Source organism: Heloderma suspectum, chromosome 3 (assembly GCF_057233095.1).
Source record: "Heloderma suspectum isolate Gila_16-S chromosome 3, 16-S_ref, whole genome shotgun sequence".
In the NCBI taxonomy this organism is placed as follows: domain Eukaryota; kingdom Metazoa; phylum Chordata; class Lepidosauria; order Squamata; family Helodermatidae; genus Heloderma; species Heloderma suspectum.
In genome coordinates this window covers 58,410,892-58,435,375 of record NC_139460.1, presented here as the reverse complement: position 1 = coordinate 58,435,375, position 24,484 = coordinate 58,410,892, and the positions used below count along the sequence as shown (strand labels likewise).

General features: G+C 40.3%; 1 protein-coding gene across 2 annotated transcripts in view; it reads right to left on the bottom strand.

Moving 5' to 3' along the window:
- Positions 1–24,484, bottom strand: part of ZNF654 (zinc finger protein 654) — a 30,847-nt gene continuing 6,363 nt past the window's right edge. The window contains exons 2-9 of one of the 2 annotated variants that reach the window (XM_084843387.1): positions 22,873–23,018; positions 19,533–19,614; positions 17,350–17,485; positions 16,289–16,491; positions 14,295–14,434; positions 11,219–11,360; positions 6,894–9,183; positions 1–5,210 (exon numbers count right to left, since the gene is read on the bottom strand). In XM_084843387.1, the coding sequence (XP_084699513.1) occupies positions 5,203–5,210; positions 6,894–9,183; positions 11,219–11,360; positions 14,295–14,434; positions 16,289–16,491; positions 17,350–17,485; positions 19,533–19,614; positions 22,873–23,018 (3,147 nt within the window). In that variant the 3' untranslated portion in view covers positions 1–5,202. Of the gene's footprint in view, positions 5,211–6,763; positions 9,184–11,218; positions 11,361–14,294; positions 14,435–16,288; positions 16,492–17,349; positions 17,486–19,532; positions 19,615–22,872; positions 23,019–24,484 lie in introns of those variants that run through there. The other variant, XM_084843386.1, reaches the window with a different exon arrangement.

Sequence of the window (24,484 nt, the reverse complement as noted above, 5' to 3'; positions counted from 1 at the left end):
TTTAGTAACAGACAATATTTTATTGAACAATTCTATTTACAATACAAAAAGTTTAAAATGAAATACTACTGTTGATTTATTGCAGTTTGATGGCTCAGTTTTAATTTCTACTCATATAAAATGCAAAATAAAATAATTTAACATTCAAGAAGGAAGCACAAATTTCCTTACTTGCTGAACCTGTAATAGCTTTTACAAATTAAACTTAAGAGTCCCAAAATGCACACACTGCATTTAATCAAAGTGTTGTACAGTACAAAATAAATTAAAAAAAACACCCCTTTAAGAATTTCATCCTACCCCTTGGTATTAAACAAGGAGTTTGGGTGAACTCTTCTTGTTAAACATGATCCAAACTATACAATTTCTAGATGTTTAGTGAATATGGCTAAACCAAAGTACCAGTGACCTTTCCCACAGATAGCCAACTTGTTCTACAAAACTAATTGTAGAGGCAGTTTACCCACAGAGCAATACTTGATTTTTTCATGACCTTTACTGTGAACCAATTGTATATAATAACGTAAGTTTGTGAACATCCTTTTTAAAAGTCTTTCAAATCCTACAAAGACTATGACTCAAAACACTAGCAGGTGGGGTAGTGCAGGATCCATTTTAGGCACTAAGGGTTATCTTAAAACTAAAAAAAAACTTTGATAATTGGATATGTAGCTGGGATCAGATTGAACAGATGCTTGAAACAGTGCAGTTTTTCCATATCATGCCATATTTAGACATTAGGCATTCAAATAGAAAAGATTAAGTCAGTCATGCAATATGCTATGTGTCTACCCATCTGGGATGGGTGGAAATTGCTCATGTTGCCACCACCAGTTTCCCAGCTGGCAAAACATGGTGCCGCACTATGGAAACTGTGCTGTCTTCTAGGCTTTACTCCTTAAGACTAGAAGAGCCATGAGTTCAGTAGCAGCACTATTGTGGTCTTAGGGCAAAGAACAGAGAGAAAAAAGACCAACACCTGTCTCAGCATATTTCCAACTGGGTAAACGAAGCACTGCACAGTGACAGGTATGACACAATGCTGTCGGGGGGGGGGGGGCGCTGCTTGAGAAACACAGCACTGCAGAGGGGCAGAAGGTGGGAAATCATCCCATAAAGCCGGGATAGGGAATGTGTGGACCTCCAGATGTTGTTGGACTGTAACTCCCATCAGCCCTTACCACTGGCTATGCTGGCTAGGGCTAATGGAAGTTGCAGTTGACTAATATCTGGAGGGTCACACATCCCCCACATAAGAACTCAGTGAAATTTTAAAACTTTGTTATCCTAGCTCAGAGACTGAAAAATTTAGACTCAAGCCATGTATATAGCTTTAAGCACACACACACACTTAAAAAATGTGAACAAATGCCTGGTTGTGACAGCATTCATATCTCAAAAACTGGTATGTGAGTGTGCAAATAGCTATTCCTACAGCAATCCTTGGGCCAAAAATTTGAACCCGGGAAGTCCAAACTCGACCACCAAGGTGGGACGGTGGGGGGAAGGAAAAAAACACCCCTATGCTCCTGGTGGCTTCAGCCTTCACAGTCCCAAAGCCAGTTCCATGTTAGCGAGAAGGATGACTCCAATTATTTCCTGGGACAGCCCATACATTAGTAGGGGCAAACAGATAGTCAACTAGAAGTCACCCATATGACTCGTCTCCAGTCCCAGCATCCTATCATAACAGCCAACAAAACCTCAAGATACCAATAAGGAGGGACAGAGCCAGCCAGTTTTCCTGTAGAGTGAGAGCTGCAGCATCATGGCATTAGGACTGGCCCATGGCCTTAGTAACTGGCTTGCTAGTCTATTCAATTTCTGGGAAATGTAACATTAACTTTAATATTTAAAATCAATAGATTGAGAATGTTTTGAAATCAAGAATTGCAAACCCATGTTAGGGCGTCTGAAAACCCAGACATTTGTACCTGTGTGCCAGCAAAACAGTTCCATCCTTTTTGTAATGCAAACAGTATCATATTTTGTTATGTCCCAACAGTGAAGTCATTAATATAATTTATCATAAGCACTCGTGTGATAGCATAGCACATCAGATCAGATAATATAACTTAAGATTATATTCATTTAAAAGCTTTCTCTTAAATCTGTTTGAGTCAACAGGCCAACCAAACCAAATGGGAAATAGTGATAATTTTATAGCAAGATAACCTTTTCCTTTTTTTATTTTTACAAAATGTTACCTACTGCTAATTTATGACTAGTCTTACACACTTTGGAAAATAATTCAGCTTTAAACACAACTTATTCCTGAGGAAGGCCTTATAACTGCAGCCCAGATTTTAGATGCCCAACAGATGGTGATACACAGGAGTCAGAAGTGTATGCACACAATTTCAAACTGAAAAGGTGGGCAGCGCTGATGGTCACACCCAGAAAACCCAGCTCAGAGCAGATTAAAATGATGATCACAGCTACAGTATCCACACAAACCAGAATAAAATGCACGGTAGAACCCAGTTGTGTTTTAAAACAGCTTGATTATATAGTGCATAAGTACCAGAAAAGCATATCCAAAGTTGCACAAGTAAACTTCTATTTGTACAACAGAACTTTACCTTCCTCTCCTCCCCGCTGCAGCTTCCTGTGCATCCCCCCACACACACACATCTGCTTTGGCGGATCCCACAACCTTCACAAGCAGATTTGGAGGATCATGGGATGCTGCAGTGGGAATCTATTTTGCTGATACATATGTTTCCATCAGGGGAGCATGCTAGTTGGATACCACCCACTAATAATGTTGTTTTTGTGTTTTTATCTCACCAATACTCGTATACAAATGCGATTCCACTGAAGCAGACTTCCAGGTTTTCAAACAAAGGATTAATATTCTTCCACCCAAATGTAGATCACGCAATGAAACATAACTAAAAGTGGCCAAAACTCATAGAGTATCAAGGTATATATGAATACTACTGAATATGAATACTACTGAAAATTGAGAACAGAGTTTAATTAAGACAGAAACCCAGTTGAATTTAATGAACAGATATCTTAAAGCACTGAAAAAGCACATGTGCCATTTATCAGAACATCTACTTTCATTACTTCTAGGCTGGGAAAAAGCTCTTTCCTCGTCTGATAATGGTACCAAGTAGATTCCAATTAAATCAGTTATAGATTAAGATTTTGCAATGACTCCCAAATATAAAATATGATTTTTTTATTAAGAATGCTTGCTTGAATTACAGGGGTACAAATATACAGAAAATGTTATTTTGGATCTGTAATGACCCCAGTGGTAAAAAAGGAAACCAAGTACCATGTTTGTGCAATTTTGTGTTTGAGAGTTCTCTCCATGCAAAGATAGATAAATTATTCAAATTTGCATGATTTATACAAGTCAAAGAAATCTGCTTTTCTTGTTATAATTTGGGTTATTCTGGTGCTGAATTCTAATACTTTGACCATGACCTCAAATGTGCAGGATTATTAGAAGTGTCCTTTGGTGTCTAAGACATTGAGTGGTTTAAAATATTGTTTGAATGTATTGCAAACACATCTGTGATCAAAGTTCTATAGCTATTTCTTTAAGTACAGCTGGTGATGGAGTTTGCTTTTATAAATGGAAAACACTCACACTACCTTGCTCTCTACAAATGAGAAGAAAGAAAAGTAACTACCTGGTTTCAAAAGAATGAGAAAGACCAAACAAGTTTAAGGCTGCAACCCTATGCCTATTACCTGGGAGTAAGCCACGCTGAACACAATGTGATTTACTTCTGAGTAGACATGTATAGGATTGCATTATGTCAAAACTTGTGTTAACAGCTCACATAATACCACCATTCAATTTTTAAAATATACAACTCCAACCTAATGAATGTATCCAAACCTCTGACCTGCAAAAAAAAAGGTTCTTAACATGTTTACTATTCATGGCAATGAAAAAATTGTACACCGATTTCTTCTCAAGAGAAAATTCACTTGGGCCTTTACGGATTTCCATGCTGTCTTTATATATACTATGTCAGGAGGGGGTTAAAGCTTCACCTGTCAAGGCACAGTGCAAGTCGTTCTTACAGGCATTCAGTTGGCTAGAGAAATTAGTGTTCTAGAATTTATCTTTATCACTGAATTTTGTGAAGCAACAGATTTCATAAGAATCTTTTAGAACAAAAAGCAATCGTTTCATAATGAAAATCCACTATTATCTTCCTATATTGATACAATATGGGAATTTTTTTTTTTGCCAGGTACTTTTTATTCTTGGTATCCAACAGTCAACTTTGCATCTTGTGGGACCCTCTTTCCTTTAACACGTTATAGAGGAAACTGGCCTTTAAAAAAAGTATCACCACTATCAACTGCCCAAGAATTATTATAATTAAAAAGAAGTTTTATACTCCATCACAAGTGCAGCTGCCTTCACATCATGCGCATTTACTGGAGAGCCTCAAACTGCATGCTGAATACCAAATACTGTAGCTGCATTAATTTGTTAGTTCACATTGTGCCTGCATTGTTTCTAGATGTCCTCCATGAGTCAAATACTGAAAAAAATGAATTTTGGTGCATTTGAATGTAGTTTAATTACTTGTGTTCAGAAATATCAGATTGACATGCTTCCACCCTTATTGCATGCCTTAAAACCTTTACCAAGGAGACACACTGTCCAGTTGTAATCTTTTGTTACATTCATCTGTTCTGTTTCCAAAGTACAAGGTACACCAATGCTAAGAATAATCAACTTCTACAAACAGATCAACTTTTAATTGACCAAATTTTTATGCACAGTGACATTTAATATAATGACTCAAACTAGCTGTTATAATGTAGACAGGCTTCCTTTGAAAATGAACAACCAGAAAGAGGTATCTACCACTTGCATTTCTCTCTAGCGCAATAGTTACCACTCAGCATGAGAGTCACGCGGGACGTTGCTGCACTTTGAACTTACTCACGCTGGGACTTCATGTGGGACCTTGTGGCTTCTAGATAACTGGTACTTTGGGGGCTTTAACACAGTTTTTCTGGATTCAAATTCTGCACAGCTCCTACTGTCATGTAGTTCTGACCCACGTGTGCTTCAACTCTGAGCCAGGTCAGATTTTCTTTAGCAATTTCAGACTTCTTTATAATTAAGGCCAACAAGAGAAAAGCAAACTGATGCAGAATATTGTAGTGTTCCATCACAACATTCCTCAAACTGAGAAGTCTTCTTGCAACATTTGATCAGGCACCTGTAAAAAGAGATTATGTTGGTTAGTATTCTAGAAACCTTTTCTACACTGCAGTTGTTATTTAACAAATCTGAACCACAGTCTTAAAAAAGCATGCCAACTAACTTGCTTGGCTATATCACAGTCCAAATCAGAAAGCTATTTTCAATAATTGGTTTCTTTCCTGAACAAGATTAAAGTGGACTGAGATAAATGGCAGTTCAGAGAACATAGAAACGTTTAGAAAAAATAATAAAAGTAATTCAGCCAAACTCCCTATTCATTCCCACCATATAATGCTTGCACTGTTTCTGAAACATACAAATGGGAGTTTACATGTTCATTTTAGTTCTTCCACACTTGCTTGTTTAAGTATGCACTTACACATACATGTATATGTGTACCTGTTCTTCTCATTTAATATGTATGGGTGCATAAGAATAAAGTAAACATGGAAGTAGTCTTACAATGCCATGCCCTCTTGGTGAGAAATCTTTGTTTAAAAAAAGTATATAGGTAACTTATCCTCAGGCTTCATACATGAAGGACACCCTTCCCGAGTGATTTTTAGCTGTCTATAGAAAATGATGAGACATAGAAAAGAAGGAATGTAGCCCCAATCTGTTGAATTTTGTACAGATAAAACCATCATTTTGAACTGAGGTAGCCTGTGTCCTCAAGGCAGCCAATGCTGAAGCCCTGATACAATATATTTGCAGTCATGAACTTGCCAGGAGAAGGGGCAACGCATTCTGTACCAACTATTGCTTCAAATGGGTACAGCAGGATACCCCTGTGCACAATACTGAAGACTCACAGTTAAAGGCATGAATAATACTTATTAGAACTAAATCTGAAGTGTTCTAACCTTACATGATATTTGTAGGAAGTGGTCTTAGCCTTCACAGATGCTTGATTATTCAGGCACAGTACAAGACTGAAAAGCAACTTCCAAGATTGCACGCTTGGGTTTCTAAGTTGGCAGAACTCAGCAAATGAGTGCAATCTTTCTAGGTCATAAGGCCAGCTGGCCGGCCAGCCAGCCACCATTACTTCAGTCATATGATAGTTCAGTTTTAATCAATTATAGACAGAAAATCCAGAATGAAGTGCAAACAATTAAAAAATATAGGCCTCTGCAAATCACCCTGCATGGCAAGGATGGGCAGCTTGTGACGCTCCAGATGATTTGGCCTACAATTCCCATCAGCCCTTACCACTGGCTACACTGGATAGGGCTGATGAGAGTTGTGGACCTCCAGATGCTTTGACCCACAAGTTGCCCACTCCTGCTGTATGGAATATCTCAAATTGAAGACTGTCAGTTAGCCATTCTTCTCTGGAGGAATGGAACCACTGGAGAGTGGCTTCTAAATCTGCCTGGTCACACAATAATTTCTCCAACATTTCACAGTCCATGGTGGCAATAATAGTTCAAAGCTATATTAAAGTGTACACTTAGTTCTGTGCCAAGCCTCAAGTGTCATTCCTGAAGCAAACTGACAAGCAACAATTCAGTACCATTCCACATATTAGATCTTTATTGCATTGGTCTACCCTGCCCTTTTGGATACTTTTGCCCTTGAATGTATTTGCTGTATTTGTCTGACAGACAACCTTTGTCTGACAGTAGACTATTTGGATGATCTCTTGTCTAATATCTTTAAAATATGTGCACGAACCTAGTAATATTACAAGACTTACTTTCATCATCTGAATCGAATCCAAAGAGTGTCCGACACTTCTTTTGTGTAAGGTGAAGCTGAAGTGCTTCTGAATTACAGTAGGTGGTCAAGCATTTGCTGCATCTTAATCTCTCTGATTTGCTACAGGTTTTATCTTGCTCTGAATGGGTATCTACTTTGTCAGTCAAAGTTTTTCTTCGTTTTGGCATGCTAATGTATCGTTCATCAAGGTAACTTGGAGGCAATGGTCTAACATAAGGCTTGGTTAAAATTAAGCCATATGACGTATTTTCTGTGATCTGATTTGGTTTGGAAGGTGACTGAGAGATTGTAGCATGACTGTTTGGTGATATATCAGTACAGTTCTGTAAAACAGGTAGAATGGATCCATTTTCTGTCCTTGTACTGTCAGTCACTCTTTCCAAATCAGCATCTAGTAAAGCTGAAGAAGTCTGTTCCAGTTCACCATGCCCATTGACTAGTTGGTCACTAACTTTACAGTTCTCTGAATTTGGCTCTACCGCAGGTATCTTTTGGTCTATCAAGTTCACAACCGTATCAGCACCTTCACATGCATTTTCATTCCCATTCTGAATTAGACTATTTGTTTTTTTCTCACTCTGGATGTAAGTCTTTGGTTCTGTAGAATCTTTCCTCGCTTTCCAAGTTGGAATTGGCAAATCTATTGCAGTCTCCTTTTCACTGCTACTACTTCCTTTTTCTTGGATGCTACACTGGGATTCCAAAACAGTATCTGAAGAATTATTTTCACTGACTTCTTCAGGAGAATCCATTTTGTTTGAATAATGTTGAGCCTCATGGTCATACAGCACTGAAAGGTCGTCAAAAAGCTTGCAGCACTCCGTAAAGTTACACTGAGCTTTAAACTCACTGTGACTTTTTATATGTTCTGCAAGCTCAGTGGATAGCTTAAATTTCTGGTTACAGTTAAAATGTAAACAAAAATATACATTTGGATAAACATGTTGCTTTAGATGATCAATAAAATGTTGAGAATCTAAAAATTTTCTCTGACAAAACCGACATTTTCCTTTGTTCCACTTCATTATGTGCTCTTGCACCTTCAGATCAGTGGGATGAGCTTTCCTCGCATGTTTATTCAGAAACCGTATCTTTTTAAAGACTCGAATACAGCCATTAGCAGGACACTTGAAGTTGCCTGCTTGGTCCATAATGTCCAAGTCATTTTGAGGGCATAACACACCATTTACTTTATGAAGTACCTCTTTATTCAAGCTGCTATCACTTTCTGGCAATCTTTCTGTAATGTCTGGTTCGGGCGTGTTATTGGAACAGTTGCCACAACTACCATTTTCAATAACGTTATCTTGGTAACTAACGTGATTTTCAGTCACATCCAATGTGAGTTCAGAAGTCTGCATCTCCTCATCAGTACTTGGAATGACTACCTCTACTTCGTTTTCTTTAGAGGTCTCCACGTTCCCATTTTCAAGAGAGACATCTGCACCAGAACAATTTATTTCATTTACATCAGGGGTTTCCTGATCATGACAAGCAGCAGCAAGGTGATGCCTTGTCATCTTCTTGATGTGATTCTTTAAGTGCTTAAGCATTATTCCTTTTTGCCTGAATTTTCTGCGACACATTACACATGAAAAACTACCCTTTTTCTGATGAGCCTGTGCATGCCTCACAATGTGACCACCAAGGAATTCCCTGTTACACAACACACAACGATGTCTTGGGACACTGTGATCAACTTTAGATGAACCAAGAACTACATGGTTCTTTTTGGAATTACCATGACATTTCAACTGTGCTCCAGAAGGATCTTCATGGTCTAGTTCTCCATTGTTTACATCAGATACACAGGCTTGATCACCACGCAATGCTCGACGTGTCTTCGGAGTATTTGCAGAAGAATGCTCTAGTGTACTTTCACGCAAGTCAACTGATGCTTTGTCTCTTAGCAGAGCTAAACAGTTCTGCTTGATCATCAAGAAATTCCAGAACTCAGGATCAAAAAATAACCCCTTTTTCAAAATCGGAAGCAACTCAAAACGAACACGATTCTGAACAGAACTGGTTTGTTCATTGTATTCCTCATCTGCACATTTATATAAATGTTCAACAGTGTGATAGGACTCCAAGGTGCGCTCAAGAAAAAAGGTAGAAAGAGCACATGTTCTGACAATCTCCAAGTCATTTGGCAAAAAATGAGCAATGGTTTTGTAAATCAGACACTTCATTTTTGGATCATCACGGAGATCCAGCTGGAGAGCACTTCCACATATCTCAACACAAATCTGCAGACCTTCCTTGCCAACCTATGGGAAAGAAAGTAGTGACACGGTATATCCTGCCAATACATTTTTAAATCCAAAACTTAAAGACAATTCAATTTACTGAGATCCTCCTGCAACTCTTCCTTAATCAGTCACTAGACACCTGGAGAAGGGTTATAGGTCAATTCCAAACACATCCTTTACATTTAAAAATTCCCAGGTTCAATCCCTGGCATCTCCAGGTAGGGCTTGAAAAAACTCCTGTTCGAAACCGTGGAGAGATGGCTGCCAGGCATTGCAGACAATACTGAGCATGACAGATCAATGGGCTGACTTTGTATAACCCCTCTTCCTATATATACAATGATGATAAAGATGAATATGAAAGTGCCAAGTTGGCTGTTCCTGTAATTTCATCTTTGTCCATCTAAAAAGAGGGGCTCTGTATGTTTTGGAAAAGTCAAACTTTCTCTTTGTACTTCCATAGTAATGAATTGGGGGGGGGGGAGAAGGCAGAGAAGTCTCCTCCACAGCGGAATGCTCCATCTTCAGATGCAAATATAGTTTATGCACCTTACTGAGGGGATCCTCACATTATGGTGCATTCAAACAGGGAATAAGCTTCTATTTTTTCAAGTAATGCTTTACTGCAATCTGACAAACACTGCAGGAAAAAGTTGTTTAAAATATGTATTCATCACTAATTAATGCAATGTATATACATACAAAAAAGTAAACATGTTAGCGTAGATCTAGACTTCACTCCTGCTGGTGAAAGGGGGAGGTGACTTTTGCTGATGCCCTCTTCAGCCCCTTATGTCCTCTGATCCAAGAGGGTTAAGAGACCCTCCAGATCAGTGTGGGAAGTAGTGCTGAGGGCTGAAGGGGGAGGGGAGAATCAACAAAGTCACCTCCCCTCCTTCCATCAACAGGATCTCTTTTCTGATGAGTCTCTTTACTGAGGCAATGCTGGCTAGGGCTGAGAGGTGTTGTAGGCCAAAACAAATGGAGGGCCACAAGCTGCTTTACTGGATAAAGGCCTTCCATGGACGGAAGGAGCTCTTTTAATCGCAGAGGCAGCGTTCAGATAGAATCACTGGATGCAGTAAAAGCAGCTTCAAAGATGCTTCTAAAACCTGATTTTCCCTTATGGCCCTATGCAGACGTAAGTACAACAAACCATGGTTAAGGCTTAATTAAAGTTAAGGAAAACATCTGAATACCAGAACCACAGTTAAGAATTGACTACTAAACAGGATATGAAACAATGATTTGAAGTAGATTTATAAACCAGCTTGCATTAACCATGGTTTGCTCAGTGTAGCCATAATGACTGGGTTCGGACAACATGCCGCAGTTTATCGTGGGTTATTTAATGACATGACAACCCATGAGTGGGGGTTGCATAGCCAACCTAGCACCTGCAGATACTGTAGTTTGTCATAGGTTATTTAGCCCACAACGAGTTTCAGCACCCACAGGCACCAAATTAAATATGCAAACCCTGCTTGGGGGTTGTCATGTTGTGCAAGCCCAGAGAGCGTGGGTTATGTGAGGGTTGTTTATCATTCGCATAATGCACGCTTGCTGGGTTTGCACAACACAACCCCCAAGTGGGGGTTGCATATTCAAAATGGCAAAAAAAACACCCACTTCTCTGTGAGTTAACCCATGGTGGACTGATATGTCATGTGAACAGCCCCAATGCTTAACCATGGTCAAGACAGTTTCCTAGCCTCTCTACGTGCAAGCTGGCAAGCCTCTCTGGGAGCAGGGCATAGCTTTGCAAACTAAAACATGATTTAACAGTATGTTTTGGACTTAATAAGGATTAAGTCAACAAACAGTGGTTAGCACTAACCATGGTTAAGCATTATGTTTGCACTGGTTCAAACAGTGTCAGATGCGCACAGCTAAAGGTGATTTGGATAAATAATGTCTATATATTGTTTCCTGAAATTTAAATTAAATGTTCAATTATGCATCTGTACTCCTTATACAATAAAGTATTAATTGCAGAAGTAAGGTTCTTGGGTATTTAAAAACATGCGTAAAGAAATAAAATACCATTACTTACTTCATCTTTAATAACTTTCATGAAAGGGAAAATAACCCTTATGTTTGTAGCTATCCTTAGAAGGTGGTAGCATTGATCTACAAATACTTGCTTTGATGGATTAGATTTAAGCTGTAGTTTACTCCAAATAAAGATCAACTCCCTATATAGAGATAAGGTGGCTTGTTAGTATACAATTTAAACAGAGTACTTTGTAAGCATACATGATCGAATGAATAATGCTACTAGAATATATAATACGTAATGCAGGGTTATAAAACAAACCCGAATAACGCAGATATTGTGACTCTGCTTGTACTATGCTGTACTATTCTGTAGAGAGATTTGGAAGAAATAAAAACAGCATTTCTAGGTCAAAGAACTCCACACAACTGCCAGCAGAATCTAGATAGAAAAAACTCTACTTCACTTCTGAGAAGAAAGTGAAAACACCTCCCAAGGATTTTTACATGACTGGGGCTGCAATCTTAAGCATGCTTTCTTGGAATTGTCCCCATAGTACAATATGGAAGGGAGGGGTGTTTGGTGTTCCATATTCTCTTGAAAACAGATTCTACTAAATTTCAATAATTATTTGCACTTAAACCCATTCTATCCCTGAAGACCATGGCAAATTAACATTTAAGAATAAGTAATCAAGCTTTAATTTTTTTGTAAGTACATATGCATTTGTAGAACGTATGCATGTGATTAGGTGTCATCAACTAAATACAATGCAATTTCTAAAGTATGTTACAATAAAGGAAGCATATTATTTGAAACAACTGGGATTCTTACTAGAGGTAGGTCTTAATGGAGTCAATTTAGGTGTCTGAAAGCACTCACTGCTTGATGGCCAGATTCTTGAGGTAGATACTCTGAAAATGTTTACATAGTCTTAATAAATAAGTCTATATATTTTGTGGGAGATACTGAAAGCCCCCCAAAATAAAACCACAACTTAGTTCCCTGTGAACGATACTCTCATGATCTGTTTCCTTCTACAGCTTGACAACACTGGTCTATGAGAAAGCAAAGACCAGAATTTATCTCCATATTCATTACTTGCTCTACCAGAACAGGGAGATGTGCATTCCATGACCCATTTCTTTCAGATATTACCACAGGCCAGCTCAATCTCCAGTCACCAGAGCACCACTCAAACTTTCAGTACTGGGTTGGAGGAATGTCCTACTTACAGGCTGAAAGATTGGCTCAAATGGCCCTTCAGTCTGCTTTTACTGGGTCAAAGAGGTGTATGGTTCAAATAGCTTTTCAGTCTATCATCATTATTGGGTCAAAGAGGAGTAACCTCCTATCCCTGCTTCCTTTCTGGTTCTGAGATGAAAAAATGGCTGGGGGTGAACAAGATTTCTAATGCTCCTGCAAATTTGGTAAACTATCAACTTCCTATTCTTCCAAGATTTTTCTGAAAGCGGCATAATTATAGCAGTTTTGCCTATGTAATATACCGTTATAAAAAAAACTGAAAAACTAACCTAGAATGCTGAAAAAACAGGCTGCCTTCCTTTCAATTTAAAAGCCAGTGAAACATCTTTCCCCTTTTATAACCAAACTCTAAATCAGCCTTCTCCATCCTGGGGCCCTCTAAATATTTTGGACTACAACTTCTAGCATTCCTGACCATTGGCCATGCTGGCTTGAGCTGATGGGAGTGAAGTTCCCCAGGTACACCCCAGGTGGAGGCAACAGTGAGAAGTACCTGTTATCAATTTCAGCTGATACACCAGCTACACCCATTCCTGGAACACATGGACCTGGTAACAGTGATGCACGTGCAGGTAACCTCTAGGCTTGATTTCTGTAATGCACGGTACCTGGGGCTGCCTGTATATTTAGTTTGGGAACTTCAACTGGTACAAAATATGGCAGCCAGGTTGGTCTCTGGGACATCCCGTGGAGACCATATTACACCAGTTTTAAAATCTTTTCACTGCCTAACAATTTGTTTCCGAGCAAAATATAAAGTGCTGGTTCTTACCTTTAAAGCCTTCCTTGGTCTAGGTCCAAGGTACCTTAGGGAACGCCTTCTCCCCTACATCCCAGTCTGCCACCTAAGGTCCTCTGAGGGCTATCTGCTGTGGCTGCCTAATGTGAAATTGGCAGCCACACACAAGGGGACCTTTTCCTTTGCTGCCCCTCAGTTGTGGAATGACCTGCCAGTTGAATTGCACCTGCTGACCTCTTTGAAGGTTTTTAAGCAGACATTAAAGACTCTATTATTCCAGCAGACCTTCTCTTTTTAGAACTCTTGTTCCTTTTGCTGACTTTTGTATACTGTTTTTAAGCTGTGTTGTTTTATTTTTGGTTTTTTAAAAAACATTTTAGTCCAAAGTTGTTTTTACTTATGTTTGTATATACTGTCCATATGCTTTTATGTAAATGGTTTTTAAACACTGTATATTGTATTTTAATATTTTAACTTTTGTAAGCCACCCAGAGAGCTTCGGCTATGGGGCGGAATAGAAATGTAATAAATAAATAAAATTAATAAAGTTCAAAAATCTGACGGGCACCATGTTGAGGAAACCTGCTCTGAATACTGATGTGTACAGCTTTCCTAGACTAAAGATGTATTAATTCAGGAATTTAGAATAAGTTTTAACACATTCAAATATAATTGAATGTGAACTACCCACTACCTGGAAAATATGTTTTTAAAGTTGGATCTCCTAAATAAATTGTTTCAGTTCCTGCTTCCAGAATGAAGTTGATTGTAGATGCCAACTAAATACTTGAAAGCAAATATTTCCTGGTACCAGAAGAAAAAGGAACCTGCTGTTTTTAATTATTTGCAGAAAAGCAGAATATTTCCCAAACCTGACTTCTATTAATACTTCGAAGCTGTGGATTTTGAAGTCAGTGAAACTGCAGTATAGGCCTACACTGTAGGTCCATCTTCAATACACAGGTAACCAGAAAAGAGAAGTGAAATACATCAGTCATTGGTGAGAAAATGGAAAGGCTGACAATGATTACAGAAAAAAATATACTTCTACCAGTCCACTGTAGCAATATGAATCTGCAATTTGTAGGTATTACTAGAAAGTAATATTACTAGAAAGAAAGCATTTACCAGATGCAATACATCTCTCCTTTTTTGAGTTGTGGAATAAGAAACGATTCACAAAGGTACAAAGCTAAGGCAGTCTTCCCTTCTTTTGCAACGTTGCAGATGATTTCAATGCCATTCTTGCAATCAGTCCTCAGCAAGTGCTATACAATCAAAATGAGATAAATTTAGGCAAGTCTAGTAACAGGAAAGCTAACCACTTAACAGTAATTGGAATTCTCAGCTGCTATTAGGGCTAATGTTGTTAAATGTAAAGGCCAAATTTGGGGGGGGAGGGGGCAGGGAAGGACTGGGAGTGTTATATATTTACAGTAGCAAGTATAACAAGGAAGTTTCTATACAGCTTGATTGGCAACCTGAAACTTGATTTCAACAAAATACACCCCAAATACACTCAATAACAATGTATGAGGGATTAAAAAAACATAATACTACAACTCATAAGTGACAGAAGCCATCAACATGGACAAGACTCAAGGCATTAAACTGAAACTTACTCTAAATGTGTGTCTTTTTATCCAGTCCTACAGAAGAGCTACCTATTCACTAAAAATTGCTACCCAAACAATTTAATAACTGAATGCAAAAGTTCATGGCATGACATGTAATGTACATTTCCAGAAAATTAAGGTAATTCATGCATGTACAGACAACAGTTTTTTAGAGAGTTGGAAGCAGTTTTGTACAACCATCACTGTCTGTGGTGTGTACTTCATATTTTTCTGTCTCAGCCAGGTTTCTGGTCAAACTATTTTTGGAGGTTTTTAATAGCACTTCAAAAGAAGAAACTAAGTTCAAGCACCAGGACTAGCACTGTTGCAGCAGACAAGTGCAAATCTCACAACAACCTATTAAGACAGCACCATCTCAGCCTGGATAGCTTCGGAACTGTTTTAGGATTTAAAAAATTATGAACATTTATCCACATATACGTTGCAAGTCTCTGGCATGTGCGCTCTCTCTCTCTCTCTCTCTCTCTCACACACACACACATACACACACAGATTGTGAGGTCTACCTGGTACCAACATTGTCATCTTTTTGGTGCTAGGCGGAGACTTTGTTCCCAGTCATTTAACAGCATATGATGGAGCTTATTCATTTAGGGTGCAATCCTATGCAGATAGGCAGCCGCCTTCGAACTCAGAAGTGACCGCCTATCCAATGCAGGGCGGGAGAAGCACGGAGGGGATCGTTCCCTCCGCACTTCTCCTGCCCTGCATTTGCGGCTGGACAGCCGATTTTAGCTGTCTAGCTGCAGGAGGGCAGAGCGGGGAAGGAGGCAGCCGGACGACACATAGGATGTGTCGTACCGGCATTTCCGCCCTCCCCACCCTGGAATGCCCCGTTTTGGCCGCTCCGCATTCCTCTTGTGAGGGTTGGTTCTCCAGGAACCGACCTCGGAACACGAGCTCCGAGGTCAGCTCCCAGAAAACCAGGTATCCTATGGCCATCTAGCTGCTGACAGGCGGCCATAGGATTGCTCCCTCCATTGTTTTACTAGGTCTTGGCATTTTAAATTGTGTTGATCTGTTTTAAATGGTTTTAATTTTTGTATATTTTAATTTTTGCTGTTAGATGCCTTGAGTCAGTTTTAGAGAGAGCCATCTAATACATTTAATACATCATCATGATCTCTTTTTAAAGTTTCCCTTAAGAGAAAAAAATTGGTTGTGACTAAAAGTTGCTTGGAATTTGGTCCCACCAATTTCATCTCTCCACTTTCTGTAAGTACCCTACCCTAAATTTTTAAGTACCAATCCTGGAACAGCGTTAAAGCTATGCTAGCAAATAGGGAAAAAATAGCTCCCTTTGATCTTCAGAAATTATCCTGTACACAACTGTGATATTTAGTGCAAGCGTTCTTTAAAAGATGTGGGTTTGGCCATTTGTCTATTTTGCTGTAATATGAATAAAAACATATGTACTCTCCTGTATCAACACAGAGGATAAAGCTGCATTGCTGAACAAGACAAAAATATACTGACAAACAGTACCTCTTGGAATAGCTGATCTTCCAGTGGTGACATATAAAGACACATGAAAAATGCTTGATGGAAGTAAAGGTCTTTGCTAATATCAGGATGATTCATACAAGATTTGATAAGAGCCATTGCCTCTGGGATGCGTTCACAGGCAATAAGGTATCTGGCACGTAATTCAAAGAACAGTGGATTTTCAGAGCTTAAATATTTGTTTACTGGTAAAACAAAAAGACAAATGATTAGATCACCAAAACATAAAATTATGAAGTAGGTTAAACGCAAGTTCAGTTTTATAAAGCGGCATGGGAAGAGTTCCTGTTAAAGTTAAAAGAAACTACACTAAGAAAATCTACAGAAAGCTTATTTTTGTATAGATAATAAATGTGGTCAGTTTCGAGACAGAGGATTTTATACCAACTTTTTCAGATGCCAGTATACAGATTTCTACAGCAACAGGAAATAACATTCACCTCCACTGCCACAAGACCCTTACATAACCTTAACCCCAGACTATCGGAAAAAAACCTGTAAGCCCTTTAGGTAAAGTTACTGTGATATTTATTATTCAGTGTGTTTGCATTCCAAACCCCCATGCAAGCAAAGACTTCACTTGGCGAAAGATCATAAACATAATGGGGAATGCATATGGACCTGTTTTTTTAAACTTTTGCTCACGTCAGAAATAATACATACAAAGAGAAATCTTCACATGCATAAGCAACCACTAGACCAAGAGTATTGTATTTATATCAGAAAAACATGATACATTGACCTTTTATTTCCATCCACGGTTTTTGAAATTCTGATTGAATTGGTTTATTTTGCTGTTCTTATTGTTTGTGATTTTTATTCTGCTTTTACATGATAGCTGCCTGGGAGTAATGATACTGAAAGGTGGGGCACAACATTCCTACATAAATAAAACTATAAATGCTAATTCCACATTGCTATCTCCAGTCTAAAACCAGTAGCAGATAACCTCCAAGAGAGGCTATAAGAAATCATGTACGGGTATCACAACAGGACAATTCACTGTGGTACTATCTGCAATATTTATAGTGAAGGATTAGTACCTAACTCCTGAGAAACGGGCTTCGCTTTAAGAACAGCTTGTAATACATGATCCTCCCAAGGTCCTCCATCTCTGATAATACGAGTCACCAACTCCAAGTTAACATTTCCATATCTGCTCAAGAGGTTCTGACATTCCTAAAAACAAAGTGAGTATTAAACCACTTAAAGAGGATTGAGCTTTATGTTAGTATTTTCAAAAATTAAAAACTCTACACTTCAGGAGAATTGTACACTTTTATACTTTAGCGAATATACATTTAAACATTTAATTCTTGTCTATTTTATGTGCTAACTTGTTTATTTTCTCATTGTTTTGTTTGTATTTTTATAAATTAAAATAAAGTGGATGGCGCAGCCCCCAGTGAATGAATACATCAAGCATAAGGTTTGAATGAAAAAGCATGAGAGAATCATGCTGAAAAAAATATACCCTAGTAATTTATATTTATTTTATTTCTAGCCTACCTTTCTGCCAAAAAATGGCACTCAAGACACTCACTGTAATGATGGGCAACTGAAGGTCTATTGATCCCACTATACTTCAACTAAAGGAGATAGTAGCCCGATGGGAGGGCAGTCAAAGTGCTGGCCAGCTCTGCTCTCATGTTGGACTTCTCAGTACTCCTTCACTGCTTCTCTCAAGCATCATTCCACAGCAGCACAGTAAGAAACCACAGAGAATTCTGCAACAGCCTCTCACAGGATGGTGGTGGTGGCAGCAGAAGTGGCAAGGACAGCAGTGTTCTTAGCAGTAATGTGCATTTTTCAAAAATTTTTGAACTGGAAATTTTTCCGGAAAACTGCCAATGCAAATTACATTAATTTGCATAGGAAAATTGTCAGTTTGCATTGGAAAATGTACTGATGCCCTAGAGCAGGGCTGGGCAACCTGCGGCCCTCCAGATGTTTTGCCCTACAACTCCCATCATACCTCACCACCAGCTATGCTGGCTAGAGCTGATGGGAGCCATAAGCCAAATCATCTGCAGGACCACAAGTTGCCCACCCCTGCCCTAGAGAGGTGTAATTTAGCATGTTTATTTTACTTGTATTTAGTAAACAATGCTAAAAATGTGCCCCATGTAATTTTTTGTCCCAAGACACCACAAATATTTGACCTGAAATTTTTGAGGACAAAAATTACGTAGAAATTTTTTTTTTGGGGGGGGGGGGGAATACTTGTAAAAATTCAAAGACAATAGCATGTACTTCTCTTAATATCGTTTAAGTTTAAGAAAAGACAAAGGTACTGAAAACTGTTGACACACTAATTAATTTCAGCAACCCAAAGAACTGCATGATATGCTGGCAACCACTCATCTGTTTCAACAGAGTTCAACTCTCTTCCACTAAGGTTGTTGGGGCACCTTCAGTTTCACCATTACTACTTATTAGTTCCATTTCACACTGAGATATACATGTACTTCAATCCAATGTATGTATTATCCCACATACTTGCTAGGGATTATTACCTGAAAAACATCAATTACAACTTTGAAACTGTCAAGCTTGCCTAATATTGTATTCGCTATTGACATGCATTTATCGCTACTAATGAACTTAAGAAAAAAACAAAGCATAGGAAAATGTTCTGAAAATTTATCAGCAGGGAAGATGGCTGCGGAGAGGAAGTCCAACAGAGGCAAACAAAGTATGAGACTCTCAGGCTTACTGTCAGGGTGGACACTGAGCCCATAGAATCCCAGAGTAGTTCTGATTCTGAGGAAGAGCAGTCGCTCCTGGGAGAGGAGCGCGCTCCTCTCCCAGGAGCGACTGCTCTTCCTCAGAATCAGAACTACTCTGGGATTCTATGGGCTCAGTGTCCACCCTGACACTTACTTCCTAACTAAATCAGCAGTATCAGCACCTTCTAATTTAGCACTGGACGGCTGCTTTCACTCTGCATGAAGTGTGTGGGGGGGGGAGGGGGAGGGGGCAGTGACAGTAGAAGGAACCAGAGACGTAGCTGCAAAATCACAGATTGAAAAAAAAACTGCCATCCCGGTCCTTGAGGATCTTAAGTATTAAAAACTAATTATACTATTTATATATAAATCCTAGCATACATCAGTATATTCATGCTTATATTTTAAGCTCTTTGTAAGCAGGAGGCTACTTTTTCGTTATCACACAAGTGCCAAATGACAATTGCTACTTCCCAAACATATGTATAACAAATTACCTGGATTGAACCCAGAATGTCTTTTAAAGGATCTTCATAGAACTCATCCTTCCCAAAGAACAGCAGCAATTCAAAAAAACTCCTAAAAAAAGGCAACTAGGAATCAAAACCCAAGCAAATCATTACAGCATATTATTTCATAGGTTTTAAGAGCAGATTTGTACGTGAAGCATTAATGTGGCCCAGGCACCTGTGGGCTTTGTATCAAACAAACACTTTTAATTGTACCAGATCACAACCAGAAGCCAGCGCAGATACTAGAGCACTGGCATATGTTCTCACTGAAGCACCCAATAAAGATGTGGGCTGCTATATTCTGCACCGGCTGGTTTCCTGACTTCAAGCATTGCGCATTACTGACTAACCTCAAAATTACAAAATACAAAGGTCTCACTAGATGGAGTTACTGCAATGCATTCCTAGCCATTATTGCAACTTAAAATTTCAAGTGCAGTGGTTAATCCAGGAGAATCCTAAAGCTGAACCCTAAGTGATGAAGTAATGCTATAATACCTACTGTAAAGCTGCTATATCATCAATAGTCAGTGCCCCCATCTACCCCCCCCCACCTCCGTCCCTTGCAGAGAACAGGGGCTGTCAGTCAGCATTAATTCAGTCTTGTCAAGATTCAACATAGGGTCAGTTCACCTGCAGTCAGCTTCTCATTATAAACACACAATGGATAAGCCCCAGGTCTGCAAGACTTGGGTCAGATAAAAGAGAGAGAGAGAAGCCAATGTCACTGAACTCCAAATCTCACAATAATCTAGCCCAGGGGTGTATAACCTATTTTGTCCTGAGGGCCAAATTCCATTTTGGAGAAGCTTTCAGGGGCCACATTCAAGTGCTAAGCGGGGCTGACAGCAAGAGGGGCAGAGCTCAAATACCAGCAGACTTGAGCGTAAAGCTCTTACTGTCTCTAACTAAGCCTTAGGAGAGACATTTGAACCTTTTAAAATTGGGTGAAAACTGTACAAAAGCCAGGAAACCAGTAAACTGCACAAAAAATCAGGAAACCACTAAACCTGAGGTTCTACATACCTAATCTAGCACTATGACCCAAACCACACACGAATGGGATGGAAGGGACCCTTAGAATCTGCAAAGGTTCCAAAGAGATAACACTGAGAGCCAGTGTAGTGTAGTGGTGAGAGTGACGGACTGGGAGCTGGGAGATCCTGGTTCTAGTCCCCACTTGGCCATGGAAGCTCACTGGGTGACTTTGGGCCAGTCACAGACTCTCAGCCCAACCTACCTCACAGGGTTGTTGTTGTGAGGATAAAACGGAGAGGAGGATAATGTAAGCCGCCTTGGGTTCCTTGCAAGAGGAAAAAAGGCGGGATATAAATGCAATACATAAATAAATAAATAATAAACATTTCACTATTCTTTGTGGCCTTCCTCCCAGGAATGCAAATAACTTCTTGAACAGTTTTACAAATCATGCTGCCAATAGCATCTCAACCCAAAGTACAAATTTTAATATCCACTGATTTCCAGGCAAAAATAGCCAGCCAAAGTCTAAGAGTAATCTCAGAGTCTTGAGCATATTTGTATACCAAGAAAGCCATTATACTGTGAGCATGAAGTTCTAAACTTGTTTTTATCTCCAGGAATCTACAATTTCTCAGTGGATAAGCCAAACATTGTAGTTGCCAGCACCCAAACCCCTTCCTCTATGGGTAAACCCCCACCCACAGCCTTTCCTGGGGGTGCCACTCCTTGAAGGTGCACAGAGTGCCTTCCAGCCGGGGTATCCAACTCCCCCCACTCCAGAGAAGGAAAGACTAGGGGTTGCCAGTTTGGCTCTATGTAGTGAAGGCTCTTTAGGCATCTTGGCTGTGTAACTGCCCAAGAACCCTCAGTTTTTCCCCCAATTGTGTACCTGGGGAGGTGTCAGGTATCACTGCACCACTGCCAGGACAATCTCCTCCCCGCCTCTGTAGCTTCAAAGTTTGGAGGAAAGCTGGCTTGCCAGAGGGTGGCGCCACCCTCACCACACTCATTTTGTAATGGAAAGGAGGTAATACATTTTATAAATAAAATAAATGTTGAAGCCTGATTATTTCAATAACGGGGAAAGCTGGATAATGGACAAGACCTAGGGAAGCTACATCAAGATTTGACCAAGTGCAGACAAGAAGCTTTTAGTTTGCCCTGCCTGAGTCTGGTGATCCCAGTCAACAACTAAACAAGCTTCCCCTACAAGCCTTCACCAGCAAAGGTGAGCCTGCCTCTAATCACTCCAACCCCAAGCACATATTCTGCACTGATCATTAATACTGGCTGATAGGTATCCACGACGCACAAAACTGAGCTTCCAATATTTCAAAACAGTGTCTGTAGTGGAACTTGTAGCTCACAAATCAAACTGAACACAACTATTTTCTGCGCTGGAGGCAGACTTGGGATAGACAAGGCATTAAAAGTAAAGGGTATTTCAATGTGAAGATGCTTTTGTTGTCCTAGAACACAGCTTTAAGTGCTTGAACATGTTTATTAATTAAAAATATATTAACAATTTAGTTTTCTCCCTCAAAAAATAGTACTTATCCCTGTCCCATCTAAAACTAGTTTTTCTAGAAAATGTTCAGCCATGCTTCATGACTTGTTTGAATCCATCACAAAACTACATTAACAGCTGGAAGATGCTAAGAAATGTCATATGCCCATCCAAATATTACATGCGAACACTCAGGAGCATATAGTTACAAACTGCTACCTGTGGAATGGTTGTTATATCAAATAAGCTTTTCACGTGTTTGAAAAGCAATTATAGAAGTTTCTTAGGGAGCAATCCCATGCCTCCTAAATAGCGTCTGGGGGACATAGGATTCTTTAGTTTCCTGGATACGAAGTTGGAGACAGGAAACTGTGCTCCCCTCCTCCCTGCCTTGTAGCTGGCATGGAGAGAACTGTGCTGGCTATCTCTCCACATTCGGCAAACGGACTGCAGAGATGGGGGAAAGGGGGCCTTCCTGGGGGCAGGGAGGGGAGGAGACCAGGGCAGCTGGCTTATGCCTTTTCCTATCGCCACCCCAGCCTCCTTCCCTCCCCCTCCCCAAAGCCTCCGCTAGATGGGTAAAATCGTCTGTCTAGCTTAAATACAGCGCGGGAGGCACAAGGTGCCTCCCACTCTGCATAGGATACTTGTAAGCCCCCAAATTTGGAGGCTTGAGAGTACCCAGGGCGCACCCCCATAGGATTGTGCCCTTATTGCTTTAAAAAATTCAGAAAAGTGTAGAACTGTCCTTGAAGATGAATTTCTGAAGTGGTCATGAGTTACCCAGAAAGCAAGCACAGAAATCTTAGTTAACAGGAGAAGCAGAGATTTACTTACAAGGCTAGGCTACTCAACACATACTGTACATGCTCACATTCAGCTGGGAATGATACACATGCCGACGTGAAACAACACAGCGCTGTCTGAAGCACCTGAAGCTGTGGCAGAGGAACCTGCCATCTTCCAGCATAGTCTTCAACAACCTGTTGGGGGGTAGGGGGAAAAAAAAGAGTACAAATTAAATTTGGTCAAAAGTAGCGCATGAGCAGGAATAGAGGAATCTCAACAAGTTGTACAGCCATGAGAATCTTCTTAGTAACAGTGTTAAGTAGGTAAGGAGTCCACTGCCAGGGACAATAAAATCACCAGCACAGCTTACAGCCATCCAAGGCAAAACAGGCACACTGGCAGATGAGGGCTAGATCTAGCTTAGTCCTTAGTTTGAAGACCACCAACACCGTCACTAGGGATGCACGAAAGTCACTTACCTGGTCTCGCAGCTTGCTTCGCGGTGGGGGGGAGGCGCTTCGCTGCTCCCCCCGAAATTCAGGCCGGGGGGGAGGCTTCCCACCTCGCCGGCCGAAATTCAGGCTGGGGAGAAGCGCCCCATCTCCCCGGCCGCGAACTTCAAAAGTAAAAACAAAAAACAAAAAGCCCCGTGATAGGCTACGTAACGATTAACGTAGCCTATCACGGCTAGATCTGCAAAGTCAGCTGGCTACGTTAATCGTCACGTACCCTATCACGGGTGACTTTGGAAAAAAAAAAGCACGTACGCAAATGGCGGCCCCCATAGGGAGCCGCCACTCGCGTTCCTTATTTGATCCCTGTAGTCTACGTAAAGATTTACGTAGACTACAGAGAAAATAAGGGCAACGCTATTTGCGTTGTCCTTATTTTCGCCGTAGTCTACGTAAATCTTTACATAGACTACAGGGACCAAATAAGGAACGCGAATGGCGGCTCCCTATGGGGGCCGCCATTAGCCGTACGCGCTTTTTTTTTTAAAGTCACCCGTGATAGGCTACGTGACGATTAACGTAGCCTATCACGGCTGACTTTGCAAATCTAGCCGTGATAGGCTACGTTAATCGTTACGTAGCCTATCACAGGGGCGTGTTTTTTTTTTTTTACTTTTCTTGTAGCGGCGGCGGCGGCAGCCAGTCAAAAGACCGGCTGCCGCCCCCGCCCCTGACAAAGACCTGCCGAACTGCCGCCGGGACCCGCCGCCGGGAGGGACATTCGTGAAAGGTAAGTCCCATCCGGGGGGGGGGGGGGCGGAGAATTTCTCCCCGAACAACCTTTGGAGGACCGAATGCGTTGGCACTCAGCCCCCCGAAGTTTCGGGGAGAAATTCTCCCCCATCCCTAACGTCACATATAAATGCTACTGGTGTTCTGGAGCCAACAAAAATTGGCTTTTGGACGTTTATGAAATTTCAATACCCAGCAGTGGTAAGTTGGAATTCTTTGATTATAAAAAATATTTTTACTACATTTTTTCTTAGACGTATACAATATAAACGCACCACCCCATCTCACCCGCCTTATCCACAACTTTCAAGAAATGTATATCAAAAAAAGGGGAAATTAAGGGCAGTCAGTATAGAAGGAAGGTGTGGGGAGCAAAAGGAAGAGGAGAGAGAGTGAGAAGCGAGATCAACCTGGCC